Source organism: Oreochromis aureus, linkage group 18 (genome assembly GCF_013358895.1).
Source record: "Oreochromis aureus strain Israel breed Guangdong linkage group 18, ZZ_aureus, whole genome shotgun sequence".
In the NCBI taxonomy this organism is placed as follows: Eukaryota; Metazoa; Chordata; class Actinopteri; order Cichliformes; family Cichlidae; genus Oreochromis; species Oreochromis aureus.
The window spans coordinates 32,160,536-32,178,534 of record NC_052959.1 but is presented as its reverse complement, the minus strand read 5'-3'; the positions used below and the strand labels follow the sequence as shown (position 1 = coordinate 32,178,534).

At 43.2% G+C, this 17,999-nt stretch overlaps 1 protein-coding gene across 1 annotated transcript in view; it reads left to right on the top strand.

Annotated features, from left to right (window-relative positions):
* Nucleotides 1-17,999, top strand: part of tmeff1a (transmembrane protein with EGF-like and two follistatin-like domains 1a) — a 102,339-nt gene that overhangs the window by 39,401 nt on the left and 44,939 nt on the right. Inside the window, exons 2-3 of the mRNA XM_031735142.2 lie at nucleotides 8,803-8,912; nucleotides 15,599-15,728. Coding sequence (XP_031591002.1) covers nucleotides 8,803-8,912; nucleotides 15,599-15,728 — 240 coding nt within the window. The remainder of the gene's footprint in view (nucleotides 1-8,802; nucleotides 8,913-15,598; nucleotides 15,729-17,999) is intronic.

The window sequence follows — 17,999 nt, the reverse complement described above, 5'->3', positions numbered from 1 at the left end:
GGGAAAAACACCGTCCAGAGTCCAGCAGAGCAAGGAAGAAAGAACCAGCGCGTTCAGGAGGAATTTTATCTGTAAAGCTGACACGTAACCATGTCTTTAGACCAGATATGAAGTTCTGAGGATTTTGGGTCCATTTCAAATCCCATAATAAATATTCAACTCTGATGCCAGTGGGAGAATGACTTCCATCTAAAGTATAACCAACAGCTGGGATTAGGTATCAGTTTTATTTTCAGCCCACTGACTTTCTCTGTGTCTGTAGGACACGATAGCATCAGGGAGCTTTTCCTCCATCGCCGAGAATCCAGTTTATAAAACTGAGAGTTTGGGACTCGGCATCAAGTGGATTTTTTTTTAAAGACTTTTAAATTGCACTGATATGTGTTTGTATTCGGTTTGAATTTGCATTTTCATGATTTTGCCGCTTTGCTGAAGTGTAGATTCGCACCGCCATGTTGTTTCTTTGGAGTCAGAGGTCACTGTATTTGCTAACTAGCTTGGTTAACAAGCGGCATGTCCAGTCTGTGAGACTGAGACATCACAGGGACCTGAACATTAACATTTCCAATAAAATTCAGTTCACTTATCAGTTTCTGTTTTATTGCAGGAAGTTTTTTTTTTCTCACTTTGATCCCTGAAGTTTGAAAATTCAGTGTCTGTAAATTGTCTTTGTTACACGTGTCTTCTGAGACGCTAACTGAAGGCCAGGGAGGCAGCTGTAGTTAAAAAAAAATTACAAACACTTTATTTAAAAAGTGTTAAAGTTAAAGACATCGTCGCTCGCAGCGATAAAGCTGAGGAGGAGGAGGAGGAGGAGGAAGAGGCTGTCGGGCTTTCATGTTTTATTCAAGCAGCAGAAGAAGAACAGACAAAAGCTCTTCATCCAGCTGCTGCGGTCAGGAGGTTTCACCAAGATTGAGGAAGAAACAGGAGCTGAGCAGCTCGCAGCGTTTACTCTTCATCAGTCAGCAGAGCTCAGATCCATCATCAGCCCCTTTAACACTCTGCGCTCTCCTTCACATCCACACGTCTTTTGTTTGATAGTGAAGACACATTTATGAACATCTCTCACAGCCTGTTTCCAAAAGGTGTGCAGTTATTTGTGCAGTATCAATAAATCAGAGTATAAATCCCAGATAGGAAGCAGGTGCAGTGAAACCTGGCAGACGATCCTGCCTCATAGAAATGTAGCTGTTTTTAAAGCGCATTATTTTTACTACTAAAACTACGATAATATCAAATTTGAGTGAAACAGTTATTGTAGTAATTAATCAGAATTCATGATTTTCAGAGGAACATCTACACAGAGGCAGACGTCACTTAACACTTACTCGACTTTACTGAGACAAGTCGAAGTCAAATCGACGACTGAGCGAAGACTCGTCCCTCCGGAGTGACTCGCTGCAACAGAAACGGGCTTTTCTGTTTTCTTTCTCGTGCACTAAGTCATCAGTATCATCGTGTTGCTTCAGATTTTTATCAAGATGAAACTTCAGGGGTCAAAATGAAGCCAAAGCTGCAGTTTGTCTAAAGGCCACTACTGGAGCCTCTTTAAAGCATGTTTACGGCTTTAAAGGCCAACTTTAAGCCTGTTACTCAGTCGGTCCATTTTAAGGCCTAACATTAGGGAAGTTACTATTTGAACTGTCCCTGCTAGCTGTCTGCTTGGCTTCACCTCAGCTAACTGGAATCACTGAGCAGGACCAGTGGGCTGTACTGGAACTGCTGGTGTGTTAAAATTTCACCATGATGGTCAGAACATCCGACAAGTTTCTGCTTCAGGTTTGGTGAGAAACTCTTTCACTGAGCGCTAATTAGCAGATACCTGGATGAGGTCATTGCACCTGTACAGTGAATGAATGCAGCTTATTCAGCCTTTAACTGTCTTTTTAGGTTTTATTACTGATGGCTGCAGAAACACGAGGTGCTTTAGGCAGCTGTTGTTGTGATTTGGTACTATGTGTATATAACATTGAACTGGACTGAAAGGTGGTAGTAGCCTGAAAACTGGAAGATGTGGATGTAGGTGAGGTGACCTCACCATTCCCAGCAGAAAGTCTGTTTTCTGTTCCTCAGAGGAAGCCATACAGTTTTGTTCCTAATTCACACAAAACACATGGCTGAGGGCATTTCAACATTTAAACATGGGACTCAAATGGTCGTTAGAGGAACTGCAGCTTTTGTCATCTGTGTTAGTTTATTTTATTTTACATTGTTAAACTCTGGGATCATCTCCAAGTCAGGTTTACTAATGAAGTAAGTGTGTAGCTGTAAATCACCGGGGACGTTAAGACTGAATGAGATTCTTCTGCAGCAGCTTTCCCTCGGTGCTCTGACTTTATTTTGAAGGAGCTCTGACTTTATTTTGAAGGAGCTCTGACTTTATTTTGAAGGAGCTCTGACATGTTTCCTCGTGGCTTCGGTAAATCTGAATATACTGGATGTGCAGCTTCACACATCAGCATTCACGATGGGTTTAAGGCACAAAGTGAACGATCACAAACTGATAGTTTTGTTATGCGGTGGGTCCATTTTGCCTGTAACTGCACAGAGAAGTGGAACATTTGGTTTTTGAGAGGGGGGGTGAAGTCCCATCATGCATCACTGATGTTTGTACTTTACATGAATGTCACGCCGCCTCCCTCTCCTGTTTCTCGTCTCTGCTGAGGATAAATTCTCTGCTTTTAGCAAACCAAATCAATACGCCACAGCAGTCCTTGAGAAGGTTTCACTTCTCTATGAAATGAATCTCACTCTGGAGATATCAGCCTGTGTGTGTGTTGCAGCGTGAATGGTTTTTATCAGAACTTTTCAGAGGATGTCGAACTTCCTGTGGCCTTTGAAATGATCTTTTGTCTGGAGAAGAAAGGAAGCCGATGAAAGTTTCGCTGATGATGCTGTTAAGGACGCTCTAATTTTCTCTGATGTCCTTTCCAAACTCGGAATCCTCGATGAGCCAGAACATTAGGAGGCGAATAACACGGCTTATCCTGATAGCAAAGATGTCGCGGTCTGGATATGTTGGGCGTATGTAAACGGTGAGGGTGTTGGACGTGACGGAGATTGAAAGGTGTCGGGACTAAACCTCGTATCATGAAGCTCTCGTTGGTGCTCCCCGTACCGAGGGCCATTTGGGAGGCAGCTGACTGTCAGCTATAGAGAATCTGCTGCTAATATCTTTGGCATTGCTCTAAAGCAGCCGGCCCAAATTTCAGATTGTAAAGGCCCACTTCTAAATCTTCTGCAGCCCACCCAAACCTTTTAATCCCTGCTGTGATCATCACAGAGCAGAAAATCACACAAAATACAAAATTGCACAAAAAACAAAAGTTTTGTTATCTGTTTAACTTTATCGTCGGGACTGAGTCATATAAACGTTCAAACCATCTGATTTTTAAGGTTGTGCATTTCTGTTTCTTTAAAAAAAAACAATAAAATAAAAGATTTTCAGTTAACTAAGAGAAGTTGAAATTTCCAGCCTACATGCAGTACCTCCGTTGCCCACCAGGAGGCCGTGGATTTCTGTTATGTAAAATTTCCAAATATGTTTTAGATGGCAGACACATTTGGGCCTAATTAAGGTTATTTTAGTAATTTAATTTTACAGCATAACATTATCGTTAAGTAAGGCGATGCTGAGTTTCGATGAGTAATCTGATCTGATGCAGTTTTGTCTGTGAGCAGCAGGCATGTAACCGTGTTTAGAAATGAGTCAGATATTTATTTATTTAAGGTGGAGCAGCTGTGTCCAGTGACCAGCAGAAAAGGCTGCACCTCTGAAGAGTCCTAGAGCTGCACTGCAATCAAGGCTGAACACTGAAGGATTTCTCCACTGTGTGTGTAAATATCCACGATGACTGCTGTCTGTATCAAACAACAGCTAAAACAACAAAAACAGAATTATTGTTTCAATTAAAACGAAAATAGCACAAAGAAAAAAGTTACTCACTCAGCGGCTCTGGCCCTGCTGGGTCTCTGACTCACTCCTCATGCATAAACCAGCCAATCATCTTTCCTCGTGAGTAACGCATCATCATCGCCCCCTAAACACAACCCAGTCCAAGGCACCGTAGGGCAGGCCGTTCCTTCGCAGGCTGCCTGCAGAGCGTCACACATCGCTTTGTGCCAGTTTTTACTCTTGTTTGGAAAAAGTAAACTTTCAAAGGTCCAGACGTCGCTGACCTCAGCAGGCAGGCTAGCATTCATTAAAGCCGGGACCTGCTGAACTCCAGAGCTACAAAACTTAAACCAACACTACAGAGCCAGAGACTGCAGTTCCTCTAATGTCCACTCGAGGCTGGCTTAAAGAGTGAGTCTGTCCCCACAGAGTCACATGTTTACAGCCACTATATCTGATTCCAGCATAACAGCTGTAGCGGGATTATTTTATTATAGATCTGACTCATGAAGCTGGGTGGAGGAATTCAAGGCGTGGCGTCCCTGAACTGGACCTCATGACTGTGTTTGAGCTGGTAAAAGTGTTAAAAGCAACATCATTGTGGCCAAAAAGATAACGTGAAGAAATGCAGTCCAGATGTGTAATAAACTGTGGGTAGGTCAGTCTGCATACAGCCTGGGTCTCATTTTAAATGAAGTAGGTGAAAGAAGAACACGATGGTAACATTTAGGGCTGAGGTAGCTGATCTGAGTCCTGTAAAGGGTTTAATAGGAGAAAATATTAAAGTGGTCTTTCCCAGATTTGCCTGTAAATCCAGAGAAAAGCAGTTCTAACCACCTTTCAGACGGGCTGTGCTCTGCTCCGGTGTGTTGGAGTCACACACGAGGACATATCTGTGTCTCTGCAGGGAAAGGGTTAAAAGGATGTCGAAGGACTCAGAGCAGCAGGCAGAAGATGAAGTATTGACGTCCATCTCCTGGAGTCAGGGCTGCAGAGGAGGGGGTGAGGGGGTTAGATAACGAGCCGGAGGAGAGGCGGGGTGGCGGTGACGGTGGTTGGGTGGCCATGACGACCGGGCCGGGCTCGAGGGATTTGGGAGGTGGATGTGCCTCCGGGCGGCGGCTGCTGCCACGCTCCGTCAGCTTCTTTAGTTCTGCTCCGATCCAAAGGAGGGAATTATGTGCATTTCAAATCCCTGTTTCTGTTGTAAAATGTATGAGGCCGAGGAACCCGAACACAACACGGCCGGGGTCGACTACAAACAGAAAAATATCAGCAGCGGAGACAGATAACACGGCGCGGACACACAAACAGCGCCAACACTGGTTTGTGAACGAGGCGCCTTCATCTGCATGTGTGTCTGTCTCCAGCTGGAGGTTTAAAGTCTTCGGCTTGTCGTTCAGCATAATCCCAAATTGTCTGGGTATTAAACCTGCAAACAGGAAGCAGCACACACACACACACACACACACACACACACACAGACCCACACACACACACACACACAGCTGATCAGCAGTCGGCCTCCAGGCTGATGGATGTGGCTGCTGCTTGGACTTAATTAGCCACGACTGGCCTGCAGACCTACACGAGGCTTCTGAACCGGCTCATTTGCTCTGATTCTCCTGGGTTTGTCCATTATTTCTCACAGAGACGTCAAACTCGAGAAGGTGACACCTGAAATTTGAGAAATGAGATCAATAAGTGGAGGAAACTGTAGCAGCCGGACGATCGGATGGCATTAGGACAAACGATGATGCGACTCTGGGATGTTTGACGATGGTTGGCTCTGCAGCTCTGCAGCTCTGAACGTTTACTGTCAGAATTTGAACTTCATATCTCACATTTTCTGTATTTTTTATCCTTTTTTCTTCACGTGTTTCATTTGCTATTTAATTTTTTTCCTGTATTTACTTTTTTGAATTTTTGAATAATTTCTAACTTCTCTCATATTTGAGATTCTGTTTCTAATGTTATTTTTGGCCCATTATGTTATATTCATATTTTATATTGTTCTAGTTTTTTTAATCTTTTTTATATTTTTGACATTTTTGTAATCCTTTTTTTCTTTTTCCAGTAATTTTAATATAAGATAAATATTTTTAATCTCACATTAAAAATTTTCCCATATATTTAATTTTTTTTGCACCATATTTCTGACTTTATTTTTTGAAATTTTGTTAAAAACCCCTGAAGCTCTCGAAGTTTCATTTTTTCATATTTTTTTAGGTTGTCTGTTATTTGTATCGTTTCATGTCATCTCATGTTTTTACTTCTCATTACTATTATCACATTTTTGGATTTTTACTAACCTTTTTAACTTTAACCGCAGGTTATTTTTCTTTCACTGTCACAAATTCGCCCCTGAAAGTTAAATCTGATGTTTTGTTTGCTCGTCTCTGATGATGTGACGTTGACGTTCACTAATCAGCATCCTGATGATTAACTCTCGGTTTAAACAGGTGAGACTCATCAGCTGTTTGGCTCAGTGTGAGGTTCACGATGAGGAAAACCTATCTGAAATTATTGATCAGTAACCGATCACATGTGTAAGCTTCACACGTTCAGCATCAGTGAATGTTTGTGATGTGTCTTAAACAGCATCTGTTTGCGTGTGGGCCTTGGCTGAAACACGTAAGAGGATTTTCACATCAGACACAATAAAATTCATTTTAAAACTCTGCTGTTGTTACCTTGAACGACTTCTTCCAAACTCGCCTGTTACTCTTTTGTTTTCTTGCTCGTTGAGTCTGAGTGTTATTTTCTCAGCTGGAGGCTCACATCGCTCGTCTCTGAGCTACTGCTGAGCTCCAGGTTTGGCTGTTACTGCGGCCAGTGGCGGCCATTTTTGGGACTCGGGGAGGTTTGCAAACAGTAATTACAGGCCATTACACGGCTCCTCAAAGCCACTCGGCAGCGCTCGTGCCGGCACCGAGGCGGGAATCTGCTGCAGGAATCTCAAAGGAAATGTGGATTATTCAAGTTCACAGCACATTTCTGAGCCATGCAGGCCTGTTATTATCAGACTGTGTGTGTGTGTGTGTGTGTGTGTGTGTGTGTGTGTGTGTGTGTGTGTGTGTGTGTGTGTGTGTGTGTGTCGGCTCTAGAAGTCTTGCAGAGACATTTCATAAACTGATCATCAGTGAAAGTTTAAGGAGTAAAACTGATTCTGGATCAGCTGCGAGTTTGTCCCCGGCAGCATTCAGCCTGAGAGGGCGCTCTGATGTTTCAACAAGTTTCCACACTCAATATCATATAGGGATTTTTCCTGTTACTGACAAAGGCGGGGCTTCTGTTCCCACCAGATATTAAAACCTTTTGTGTGAGAGGGGTGGCAAATAAAAAGAATGTTGAAGAGATGGAGGTAGAAGGGTTTGTTTCAGACGGATGATGAACCGAGAGGATGAAACGAGTCATCAGAAGCTTCGAGCAGAGCCTGGGAATAAAAACATGGAGCAAGAAATGAGCCTAAAAAACATCTCGTGCACTTAGTTATGATGATTTCCATTTTGAGTTTCTCTTTAATGTAACTAATCAATCAATAACTAAAATAAAATAAAGAGGCTTCCTTATTGAATCTTTATAATTTATGTATTTTTAAGCTCCTTGTTTATTTCTTTGTGCACTATTATATCGTTTTATTGGCTATTAGGCCAAAGTTTGGTTCAGATATGTGCTGGTTACACTAGAATCCCCCAAAATTAGCCATTGCCTCACAGAAGTCCCTCCCACCTGCTTTTCAATCCTTCTGGGGCTTATTTTGACTGTGAACCATGCAAAGCTTATTATTATTCTGCTTTTATCCTTTGTGCTATGAAGTCATACAGTAGCACCTCTTGGAGTTCTGACTCAATGAGCCAGTTTACCAGGTTCGGATTTGCTTAGCACCGAACTGAAAGGATCTTTATTAAAAACAGTTTGTAGTCTAAGACGAGGCCGACTGTTGTCCATCCCTGTGAAACTGAGCCATAGTGTTTACATCAGTTTATCCATGTAAATGTTTTTTTACACGGATAAACATGTAAAAAAACATTTTCCATTGCTGTTTTTGGAACGTCGCCCTTGGGATGAAACATGTAAATGTACCAATCATGTTTTTTTAGTACTGTCTCTGTGTATAGTCTGTGACCTCAGTCATTTGGACGGTTGAATCTGACTTGACTAATCTTCTTCTGGGTTTGAAGATCTAAATAATCTTGATAAACACTATCAGGATTTGTTGATCCCAGATTATTCCATTTATCTTGGATCTACCGATGGGTTCAGGCTGGTTTATGCTGGTTTACTGGGGCACAGTGTGGTTTTCATGGTTAGATTACACCACCAATTCAGCCTGATTTATATAGCACCAGTCCAGCAGTAACAGATTTAACCGAGCACGTTAGATTGAAGAGGAAAAATCACGGCGAGAAAGCCAGTGATTCCCCGGGAGAGAGCTTTTTTCCACCTGAACCTTCTCTGTGAGTCAGAGTACAGTCAGACTCCTGTAATTGTGAGCAGCTCCTCAGGCAGGTGAAGATGAGAAGTGACTTCTGCTTTGTGCATTAATGATGATACCACCCACCAGTTTTCTTCCCTCTGAGGAGAGCAGATTTCTCAGCTCTGCGAGTCCATCTGTTATTTCCCCGGTGTAAACACTCACCTGTAGTCCAGGTGTCTGCTCGGGCTGATAAACAATCATCTCTGTCGTCCGTATTTTGCCTGCAGCTCAGCTCGCCGTCTGCTCTCATTGTTCATAAACTCATAAACTTGTCTGGACTGAGCGTGTGATCAGAGCCGAGATGTCGGGATTTAGCAGCAGCACTCGTGGAGGTGCTGCAGGTGTGACTCACCTTATTGATCCGCCTGCCTGTTGTCTGTCTCCGTATTTAACTTGCTGTCTTTGTTTGTGTCTCTGCCGTTAGATCTGTCAGAGAAGAAGAGCGACCTGAGGGTCTGTGATGACTCCACCTGCCGATTCGGGGGCACCTGCAGAGAGGACGGCGCTCAGCTCAAGTGTGTCTGCCAGTTCCAGGTAGATGACATCATTTTTCTTTTTTTTTATTGGACACAAGTTGTGTTTCATTAGTTAACAAGGGTCCAGAAACATTAGCTGATATTATCTATAAAGTGTTGTTGTTTCCAAGAAGTCCCTCATCATTTACTATTACCGTATTTTCCGCACTATAAGGCGCACTTAAAATCCTTTAATTTTCTCAAAAATCGACAGTGCGCCTTATAATCCGGTGCGCCTTATGTATGAATTCTGGTTGTGCTTACTGACCTCAAACCCATTTTATGTGCTACATGGCGCTCAAAAATCTGGGCTAGCTGGTTATAATGATGTGCTACGTGATCGCTAGCGACACAGCTATGTTAGCATAACATAAATACAGTGAAGCTGGAGGATGAACGCTAACTTTTTTCCACTCGATAAAAGTTAACAAATGCAATCGCATGGCAGGATGCTGTAAAGGGACCAAACTTCAGTCAGGAGAACAACTGAGATAATCCATCCACAATACGAGGTTAATTATTAATATACTGCAACAAAATGGGAATAGAGCAGCTGCGAGAGAATTCAACATTAATGAATCAATGGTACGGAAGTGGAGGAAGCAAGAAGAATGAGTTGAGTAAAGTTTGACTTATCTGACTGTTTTGTTTTGCTTAATGTGCCTTATAATCCAGTGCGCCTTGTGTATGAAAATAGACCCGTTCATCAACAGTGCGCCTTATGGTCCGAAAAATACAGTATTCTAGCAAATATTTGAAAAGCTGTGTGCAAAAGTCTTGCCACCCCGCATGTCTTTATAGGTTGCCATGAAAACAGGAAGTGGTTGCAGCAGTTTACTGAAACATGCAAACATGCACGGAAAAACAGCTCATGGGGCAAAAACAGAGTTTGTCCAATTCTAACAAGCCTGAACGTCGATGTTTGGTGTGACCACCTTTATTCCTCAACACAGGCTGAACATTTCTTGTCATTTAAGTAGTCTTCAGGAAAAGTTCTCCAAGCTTCCTGAAGCTCTTTTTTGGAAGTTGGCAGCCTTTTGGCTCCATGACAGATCCTTGCCTGTGCTCACAGATGGCTGTAGACACTCACTGTTGTTCCTCTCAGCCTTTTCTCACTGGTTCTTTCCACTGAAAGTATTTCTGACGAGGCTTCAGTGAACAGTAGGTGGATGGGCTGAATGTCCAGATGCATGCCTAAGGTCCTGTGTCATCGTTTTGTAAAATAAAAACCCTACACAGTAGAATACAGAGAGACCACAACGATCGTATGACCCCCTATGAGCAAGCACTTTGGCGACAGTGGGGAGGAAAAACTCCCTTTTAACAGGAAAAAGCCTCCACCAGATCCAGGCTCAGGGAGGGGCGGCTATCAGTTGGGGGTGAGGGGTGTAAACACTGTGTGACAGGAATGCATACTCCATGCTTTAGTAACACTTATGTGCATCTATATTTTGCACCTCATTTATGAAATCAACTCACTAACAAAGCTAGCTAACATTAGCTGATAATTCCACCCTCTTGTCCACACGCGGTCGCTTCTAGCTCTGAAAAAGCTAACATGGTGGTAGCCACAATGCTAACTTTGATCAGTGCACGAGGAAGCACTATCTCTCATTGGCAGCTCAGGCACCCTACCTCGGAAAATGAGACAGGAATGTCATGTTCACCTCCCTTTTTAATATGAAAATGGAGCAGTCACAGTAGCAGTGTGTGAATAATAAAATCCTGCGAGCAGCCGGCCTGTCTGCGGACTCTTCCCAGTTAATTCTTGTTAGTTTTAGGAGATAAAATGAGGAAAAACACAGTGAAGTTCTTTCTGACATATAAAGAAGCATGACCTGCCTGCAGCGTGTTCCTCTGATATGAAACAAAATATAATTACTCTCCCGTCAGCCTGTTGTATTTGCTGCATATTTGGTCGAACGGCTGCAAAATAAAAGCAGCGGCGGCGTGAAGGGCAGCTCCTGGAAGCAGAATTCACCACAGAGCCGCAGCTTCACCGCAATAAAAAGACACACGGCGGCTGTTTGAAGCTGGCCGTCACGCTCCGGGAGCTGAAAGCAGAACCCACATTCATGTGCGCACAAAGAGGACAGAGCGAAGCGAGCGCAGCCGTTCGACGTGATCAGAGGAGTTTCACAGCTGTCCGAGCGAGACGGCGGCTCTGAGGAGTCTTCAGCTGCACACAGAAGCAGCGACAGCCTGAATTATAACTCTGATTATAACAGGAGGAAGAGCCTGAAAGCCTTCCAGTCCACACTGACTGCATGATGAAAAGCCCGGCCCTTTGTAAACCCACCGCCCACCCTGACCACCTGCAGAGTATGATGCAGTTCATGCCCTGAAGCGCGCAATACAGACAAGTACAACTTGCAGAATGAGACTCGTGTAAGTCCACACCGCAGCCCCGACATCACCCAGAAGACTTCTTCAGGACCTGAAGTTATTTGATCAGTGTGATGCTGTGTGAGACCACCAGTGCCGTTTCTTCATCTCACTTCCATTTGTCACGTTCACGAGTGTTAAAATATGATTATATTATAAAACTAGGAGATGAGCCTGGTGTGCAAACATAGGTACAATAAGATCTTTCATGTGCTGTAGCAACAACTGATCCCACACGGTGATACCATCCTTTAAAGTTTATCCAAAACACACTTTTTGAAGTTTTTCTCTGGTGAATGATGAGAAAAAAAGATCAAACATCCGAGTACCGGTGCTTGTTTCTGTTCCTGCACATCACAGACGTGTATCCATGATAGTGACGCTCCAAGTTGGTTAGAGGTATAAATAAGGCTGAACAGAGATTTGATTTTGTCTTTAGATGGGGACACAGATGGAGTCGCAGTAACATTTATTTGGTGTTTTTCAGCCCTGAGAACTTTATGTGGAAATCTCCACTAAGGGCTCAAAAATGGTGGAAAAACAACACAGTTAAACAAGTTGTGGTACAAGTGGGGTGATTTTTCATGGAATGACCCTTTAATTACTTGTAAATAGTTATTGTCATGTTGCAGTTATGTAGCAGAGGTGGTGCTGAGCCAAATAAATAAAGCCTTCCTTTATAAATGCAGTCCTTTAAAAGGTGACTGCCCCCTAGTGTCCAAATGTGTGTCGCGGCAAAACAAAAGAAGAATAAAGAGCCGTTACACGTAGTTCAAACATGCATGAAGTCTACCACTTCCTGCTGTGAGACACTTTTTGTTATGGTGCAGAATTTATGTTAAACATCTAAACTACAGCTTTGGATCAACATTTAATATTAAACAGTGAAAGCTTATTAAAAAACAAACACTAAAATCACTTATTAGCAGAAGCAAAGCCTTTCTGGCTGCTCCACAAAGCTCACACAGCTACATCGTTCTGCTTTCATTTTTCTGCCACTAGACTTGCTAACAAGATGAACAGTAATTGTAATTGGAAGGCCTTGAAAGGTCAAGCACGCTGGATCCTTTTGATAATGACCTGACTGTCATCTGTTTCCCATCTTCTGTTCTGCCTCTACAAAAGGCCTCAAGGACAGCCTGCAGGTTGCTTGTTGATGATGCAAAAAGAAAATCACACTGTGTTCTCGTGTCTGCAGGGAAGAGCAGATGTAGTGTAGGGGAAGAGGCGCTTCTGGGGGTTTTATAATGGGATCAAACAGCGGGGATCGAGGACCAGTCGATTCAGATTTCTATATCTGAAAAATTTGTATGAAAACAAAGCACCGAAGCAAACATGTGAAAACTGGTTAAAGCTTCAGTGAGTTTTATTTGTGGACAGGCGGGGATGCCCGTCTCTGTGTTCAGTACTCTACATCTGCATCTTCACAAAGACTATTCATTGACGAGAACCTCCGCAAAGTCAACCGAGAGCATGATCCAGATGTTTGCAAAGAAACCTCTATGATGCAGAGACACGTGTGGTAAATGTGAATTTTGTTTTTGGAGGCAAGTCATTTGCTGTCATAGATATCCTCTTCCAGCGGTGGATGTTCATATTAAACTTCCTCGTGAGCCTAAAGCTCGGGCTGAAGACTGCTCGAAACACTTTTGTGTCTACTCTTGGATCTTGGTGATGTCATAGAGTGGAAACCCCACCCACCTGCTGTTCAAACCTTCTGTTTCTGACAGTCAGCCAGTCAGAACAAAGCTGGCCTGAAGGGGAGGAGCTTATTTCAAACAGAGGGGAAACTGAGGCTCTGCACCGAGGACCAGTGCGAGATAAAGAAGGATTATTTTTAACTGTTAATCATGCAAAGCTACTCTAAAAGAATAAAAACATGGAGCTGGAGATGAGCAGAACTGGCACTCTTTAAATTTTCCCTTTTCAATAATAGTTTCTGACAATGGCTGTGCTTCACCTCGCAGCATTATCGGCTCTGTGAAAGTAAAAAGTGTCTGAGAGCTGAAGTGGCCCTTTAATGCAGATGAATAAATCTAACTCTGCACTCCGAGTCAGCAGTTTTCAGCGGATTTATCTCCCGTGGAGCCTTGAAATAGCTTGAAACCATTAAAACTTTATGGTTTCTGTGCAGGTTTGTGTGTGTGTGAATGTAAATCAGTCCAAGACACACATTTTTACGTGTGTTACGCTTTATTGAGATGACAGAGATCCTCATTAAAGCTATTTCACTGTCTGATAGGAGCTGCTCCACCTGCCCGCCTGCAGGCAGGGCCATGCAGTCAGAAAATCAAACATCCACCTCCAACTGAAACTCATCACACCTGCTTTCATTTAAAGGACTAATCTGTTCGATTTTCATCGAAATAAGCCTTCTGTTCTCCTCTAACCAGCAGGGATCCGGCTAATTCCCGATCATTAAAACTTTTGAGTTTGCTTCTCTGAACAGAAAAAGAGCTTCAGTCACTAAAATTGAACAAAGAAAGCCAAACATGCTGATGAGTGCTGATAATGAGCTCCAGCTGAAAGTCTGATGGAAAGAAAAAAACAACGTTACAACAAATTTACTTCAGCAGAACAAAACCACAAAATGCTGACGGAGCGAACCAGGAAGAGTCCTGACAGGACAGAAAAATGTTCTCCTCTCTCAGCTGGAGTTTGGATGCTGCTCTGCTCATCGGTTGTTTTGTCTTTCGTGAATTTCAGCTGCGGACTCCATCGGACTCTCTTCCTGTTGGATATGAACCTGGCCTGCTTGTGCAGTGTGTTGGAGGTCACGGAGATCAAACCTGCAGGGGATTCCTGCTAAATGATTGATGTGTGAGAGTTAATAGAATATGGATTGCTGAACACTGATATGTGTCCTTGGCAGCTGTAGCTTATAGCTGACAGTGTGAGTCGAGCGGGTTTATATAACCTCCATGGAGAGCGAATGAAACTCTGTAAGTGGCTGACAGCTTGCATCATATTTGACCCATATTGATCACACATGTACAGCACAGGCTTGATAACACCATCTTTCTCCTCTCTACCTTTAAACCTGCACCGCATGGACTCATTTCAAGCCGTGAACTCATTTCTGTGCAAACATCCAAAGGAGGTGATGCTCAGGCTCAGGCCCTTCAAAGAACACGTGCTGAGAGACGCTCAGTTAAAAAGAAAAGTCGAACTCCATTGCAACAGTGTTGCAGAATAATATAGCGAATTACATTTGGTAACATAGTAACATTACTCTGACTCTGATGTAACATAAATAAAATACTCTGTATCTGAAGGTTTTTATTCAGGACTGTGTGTGTTTCTGTGAAAAACTGCTTGTAGGATCTCATTTAGCTGCTGTAACTCGAGGTGATCATTTCATGACAGTTTCTCATCGTCATACAGGAATTCTGACCCAGACTTTTTCACAGCGTTGCTTTTTGAGGTTCATCCACCACAGCATCTCAGTCAGGAGGACAGACGTCTGAACTTTGACTGGGCCTCTGCAGAACTTGGGCTCTTTTCTGTTTCAGCCCTCGTGTTGTAGATTGGTTACTGTGCTTTGGATCATTTCATGGTGCATGACCCAGTTTGGTCCAAGCTTTAGCTGTGGGACAGATGGCCTCACCTTTGAGTCAAGAATATTTCGATATACAGAGGAGTTCATGGTCAACTGTAAGGTGCCCGAATCATCTCCTCCATCTCCGTGCTTTGTAACGTGCTGTCACGAAACTCTCAGGGTTTTTCCAGTTCCTCTGAGCATTGGACGCTCTGAGATTGGGGTGAATTCTCTGGGAAAATTGTGGAATTGTGTTAACACACCTGAATGTTCCACACCAGCAAACTTCCACAGCTTCTGCTTTTATAATGTGCTCACACACGTGTTCACAGGACGGCGCAGACTCCTATGAAAACTGATGCTTATGTGTTTTTATTGTATTTCTGTTCTAAACTTTGTGACTCTTACAGTCTGAGAAATGTCGTCCATATGACAACGAATAAAAACTAAAGCATTCAAACTGATAAACACTGATAAATATTAAAGTATCTAAACATGTTTTAACAATAAAAACTTGACAAGCGAACCCAAACTAAACTAAAATAAAGCCAAAATGTAGAACTAGACCTTATTGATTATTATTATTATTGTAGCCAACAATAATTCCTGTAATGTATATACTGATGTAATTAATAATTTTGCATAGGTGTGCTAGAGTCAATCTACATGTTTTTGACTCCTCCCCCTCCCCCTGAGTGAAACGTCCCCCCCTCTGCTCTCTATGGTTCGTCTCCGTCGTCACAGTGAAGCTTAATTAACGTCTGATTGTGTTTGATTTCCAGTGTCACAAAAACTACGTCCCTGTGTGCGGCTCAAACGGAGACACCTACCAGAACGAGTGCTACAGGCGACAGGCGTCCTGCAAACAGCAGAGACTCATCTCACGGGTGTCCGACGGGCCCTGCTCCACCGGTGAGTGTGTGCCAGGAAGTACGCAGTGTTGACGCAATGGAAACGGGAATTAACGCTGTCCGAGTGACTGACCGATTGAGAGTGAGGGTTCATCAGAAAAGTGAATTATAACGGCTCATTTACTGATATCGAGCTGCGAGGACATCAGTCAGGCTTTGAGGGTTTCCGCCGTTTAAAGCGTCGTCTGAGGGAATCATTTAACTGTCGCCTCATATAAAGAGTCGTGGCGTCTTCATTTGAACATCGCCTTCATTCATCTTCATTCTGTTCCATCGCTCATGCTGTAATGGCCTTTTTAAAACAGCACAGAGGGAATTATGAGGAGAAGCTGTCGAGAAACAATCTCACTTTTGATCAGGCACGTACATCATGAAATACACACCGTCTTAAAGCATCCAACTTTTAAATATATATACTCACTGCCTGTCAGATGTGATATAATCAAGCACAGGTGCTGATGCTGCGAGTGATGCAGGTGAGTGTAAAAAGCACTTCAAGTAACACGTCTTTTGGTGTTCTGACAAAAAACCCAGTTCCACATTTCAGTTTGCACTCAGTTGCTTTTTCAAGAACAGAATATGAGAAATGTGTCAAGTTTCCATTTGTTGTGGGCCTGTTCTGTTTTTGGACTCCACTAAAGGAGCTTTGTATGATTTACAGTTCACAATAATCCTTATTTATCTTATCCTGAGCCTTAATACTGTCCACCAGTAGATTCTCTCTGTTTTAGCTCCTCCCACTCACATTATGCTAACAATCTTCTGATTGGCTGCCCCGCTCAAAAGATTTTAAACAGCAGGAGGAGCTTCTGTGCCTGTGAATACCATATTAGGGATATCCCCTCTCTGTGACATCATATAAATCCAAGAATAGAAAAAAGCTGCAGCAGTGAAGTGTTGAGGAGCTGACATAATGAAGGTAGAGAGTTTAAACATTTGGAACCCAAAGCAACGGAGAGGCAGGGTGGAGTGGGTGGAGACAGGTGTCAGGGGTGATTTGTGGTAGAAGCACAGCAGCAGAGTGGAAGGGAAGGTTTAAAGCTGGTAGTGTGCATCATACTGCTGTGATGTGTGATTTGGAGACTGTAGCACTGACAAAGTCAGGCGGCCGAGCTGAAGACGTAAGACTTTCATTGGGAGTGAGCAGGAAGACTGGATTCACTCAGGTTCAACAGTGTGGAGACAGAGAGGCTGAGATGGTGTGGACAGATGAGGAATGGTGGATATATTAGACGAAGGATGATGAAGATGGAGCTGCCACGCTGGAGGGAAAGAGGAAGATCTCAGAGCAGAAAGCAGCAGCTGAAGAAGAAGAAGAAGAAAACTACCTGATTTTAGATTTCAGAGCAGTTTGAAACTAAACTTTGAGGCTTAAATAGAGAGAGATGTCGCTGCAGTCACGTACTCGTGACATCCTCTCCAATACAACATTTTCATTAAAGTTTGCAGATGGTTTGTAGAAAAACTACCTTTAAGCTGTTTTTACTCGACTGTGATCGTCATTAAGACAGGAAGTTTTAAAAAAGCCAACATTTTTTAACACATAGTGATTTTTAAAAAAGGATCAAAAAACTTTTAAAATTTTTATAGAGCTTTTTATTAGATATAAGCTAAAACCATTAAAGGTACCTTTTGGTGCTTTTTACGAGAGACAAAAACACTGGTAGTGCTGCTTTGTTCATTTAAAATATTTTTGACAGCCCCAATTAGCAGCAGATAATTATAAGTTTTTTAATATAACCACAAATAAAAAATCCCCCTCTCGCCCCTGCGGGTGGTCTTCATCCTCCAAGCTCGGGTCCTCTACCAGAGGCCTGGGAGTTTAAGGGTCCTGCGTAGTATCTTAGTTGTTCCCAGGACTGCACTCTTCTGGACAGAGATCTTGGATGTTGTTCCTGGGTTCTGCTGGAGCTCGGCCGACGGACCCCACGGGCAGCTGGATAGCGTAGTGGTGAGACTGCACGCCTTTGGAATGGGAGTTGTTTGATTCCTGACAGGGGCGTCAGTATCCAGTAAAGGTCCTAGGCTAGACCCCCCCTGCTAACCAAGCCTACCTCAGACATGGGCGCTGCCCAGATTAACAAGGTCCGCCTCAGGTGTTGAGGAACCAGGCCACTCTGATGAGAAATGGGCTACTGGAACAAGACAGCATAGGTGGATGAAAATAGAGCGCTAATGGAATGCTGCTACGCAAGTAACCCCAGCGGAAAATCACATTTGTTACTGAAAGATTCGATAGATCGCATTTGAGTCTCTGCTGAATGAAACTGCT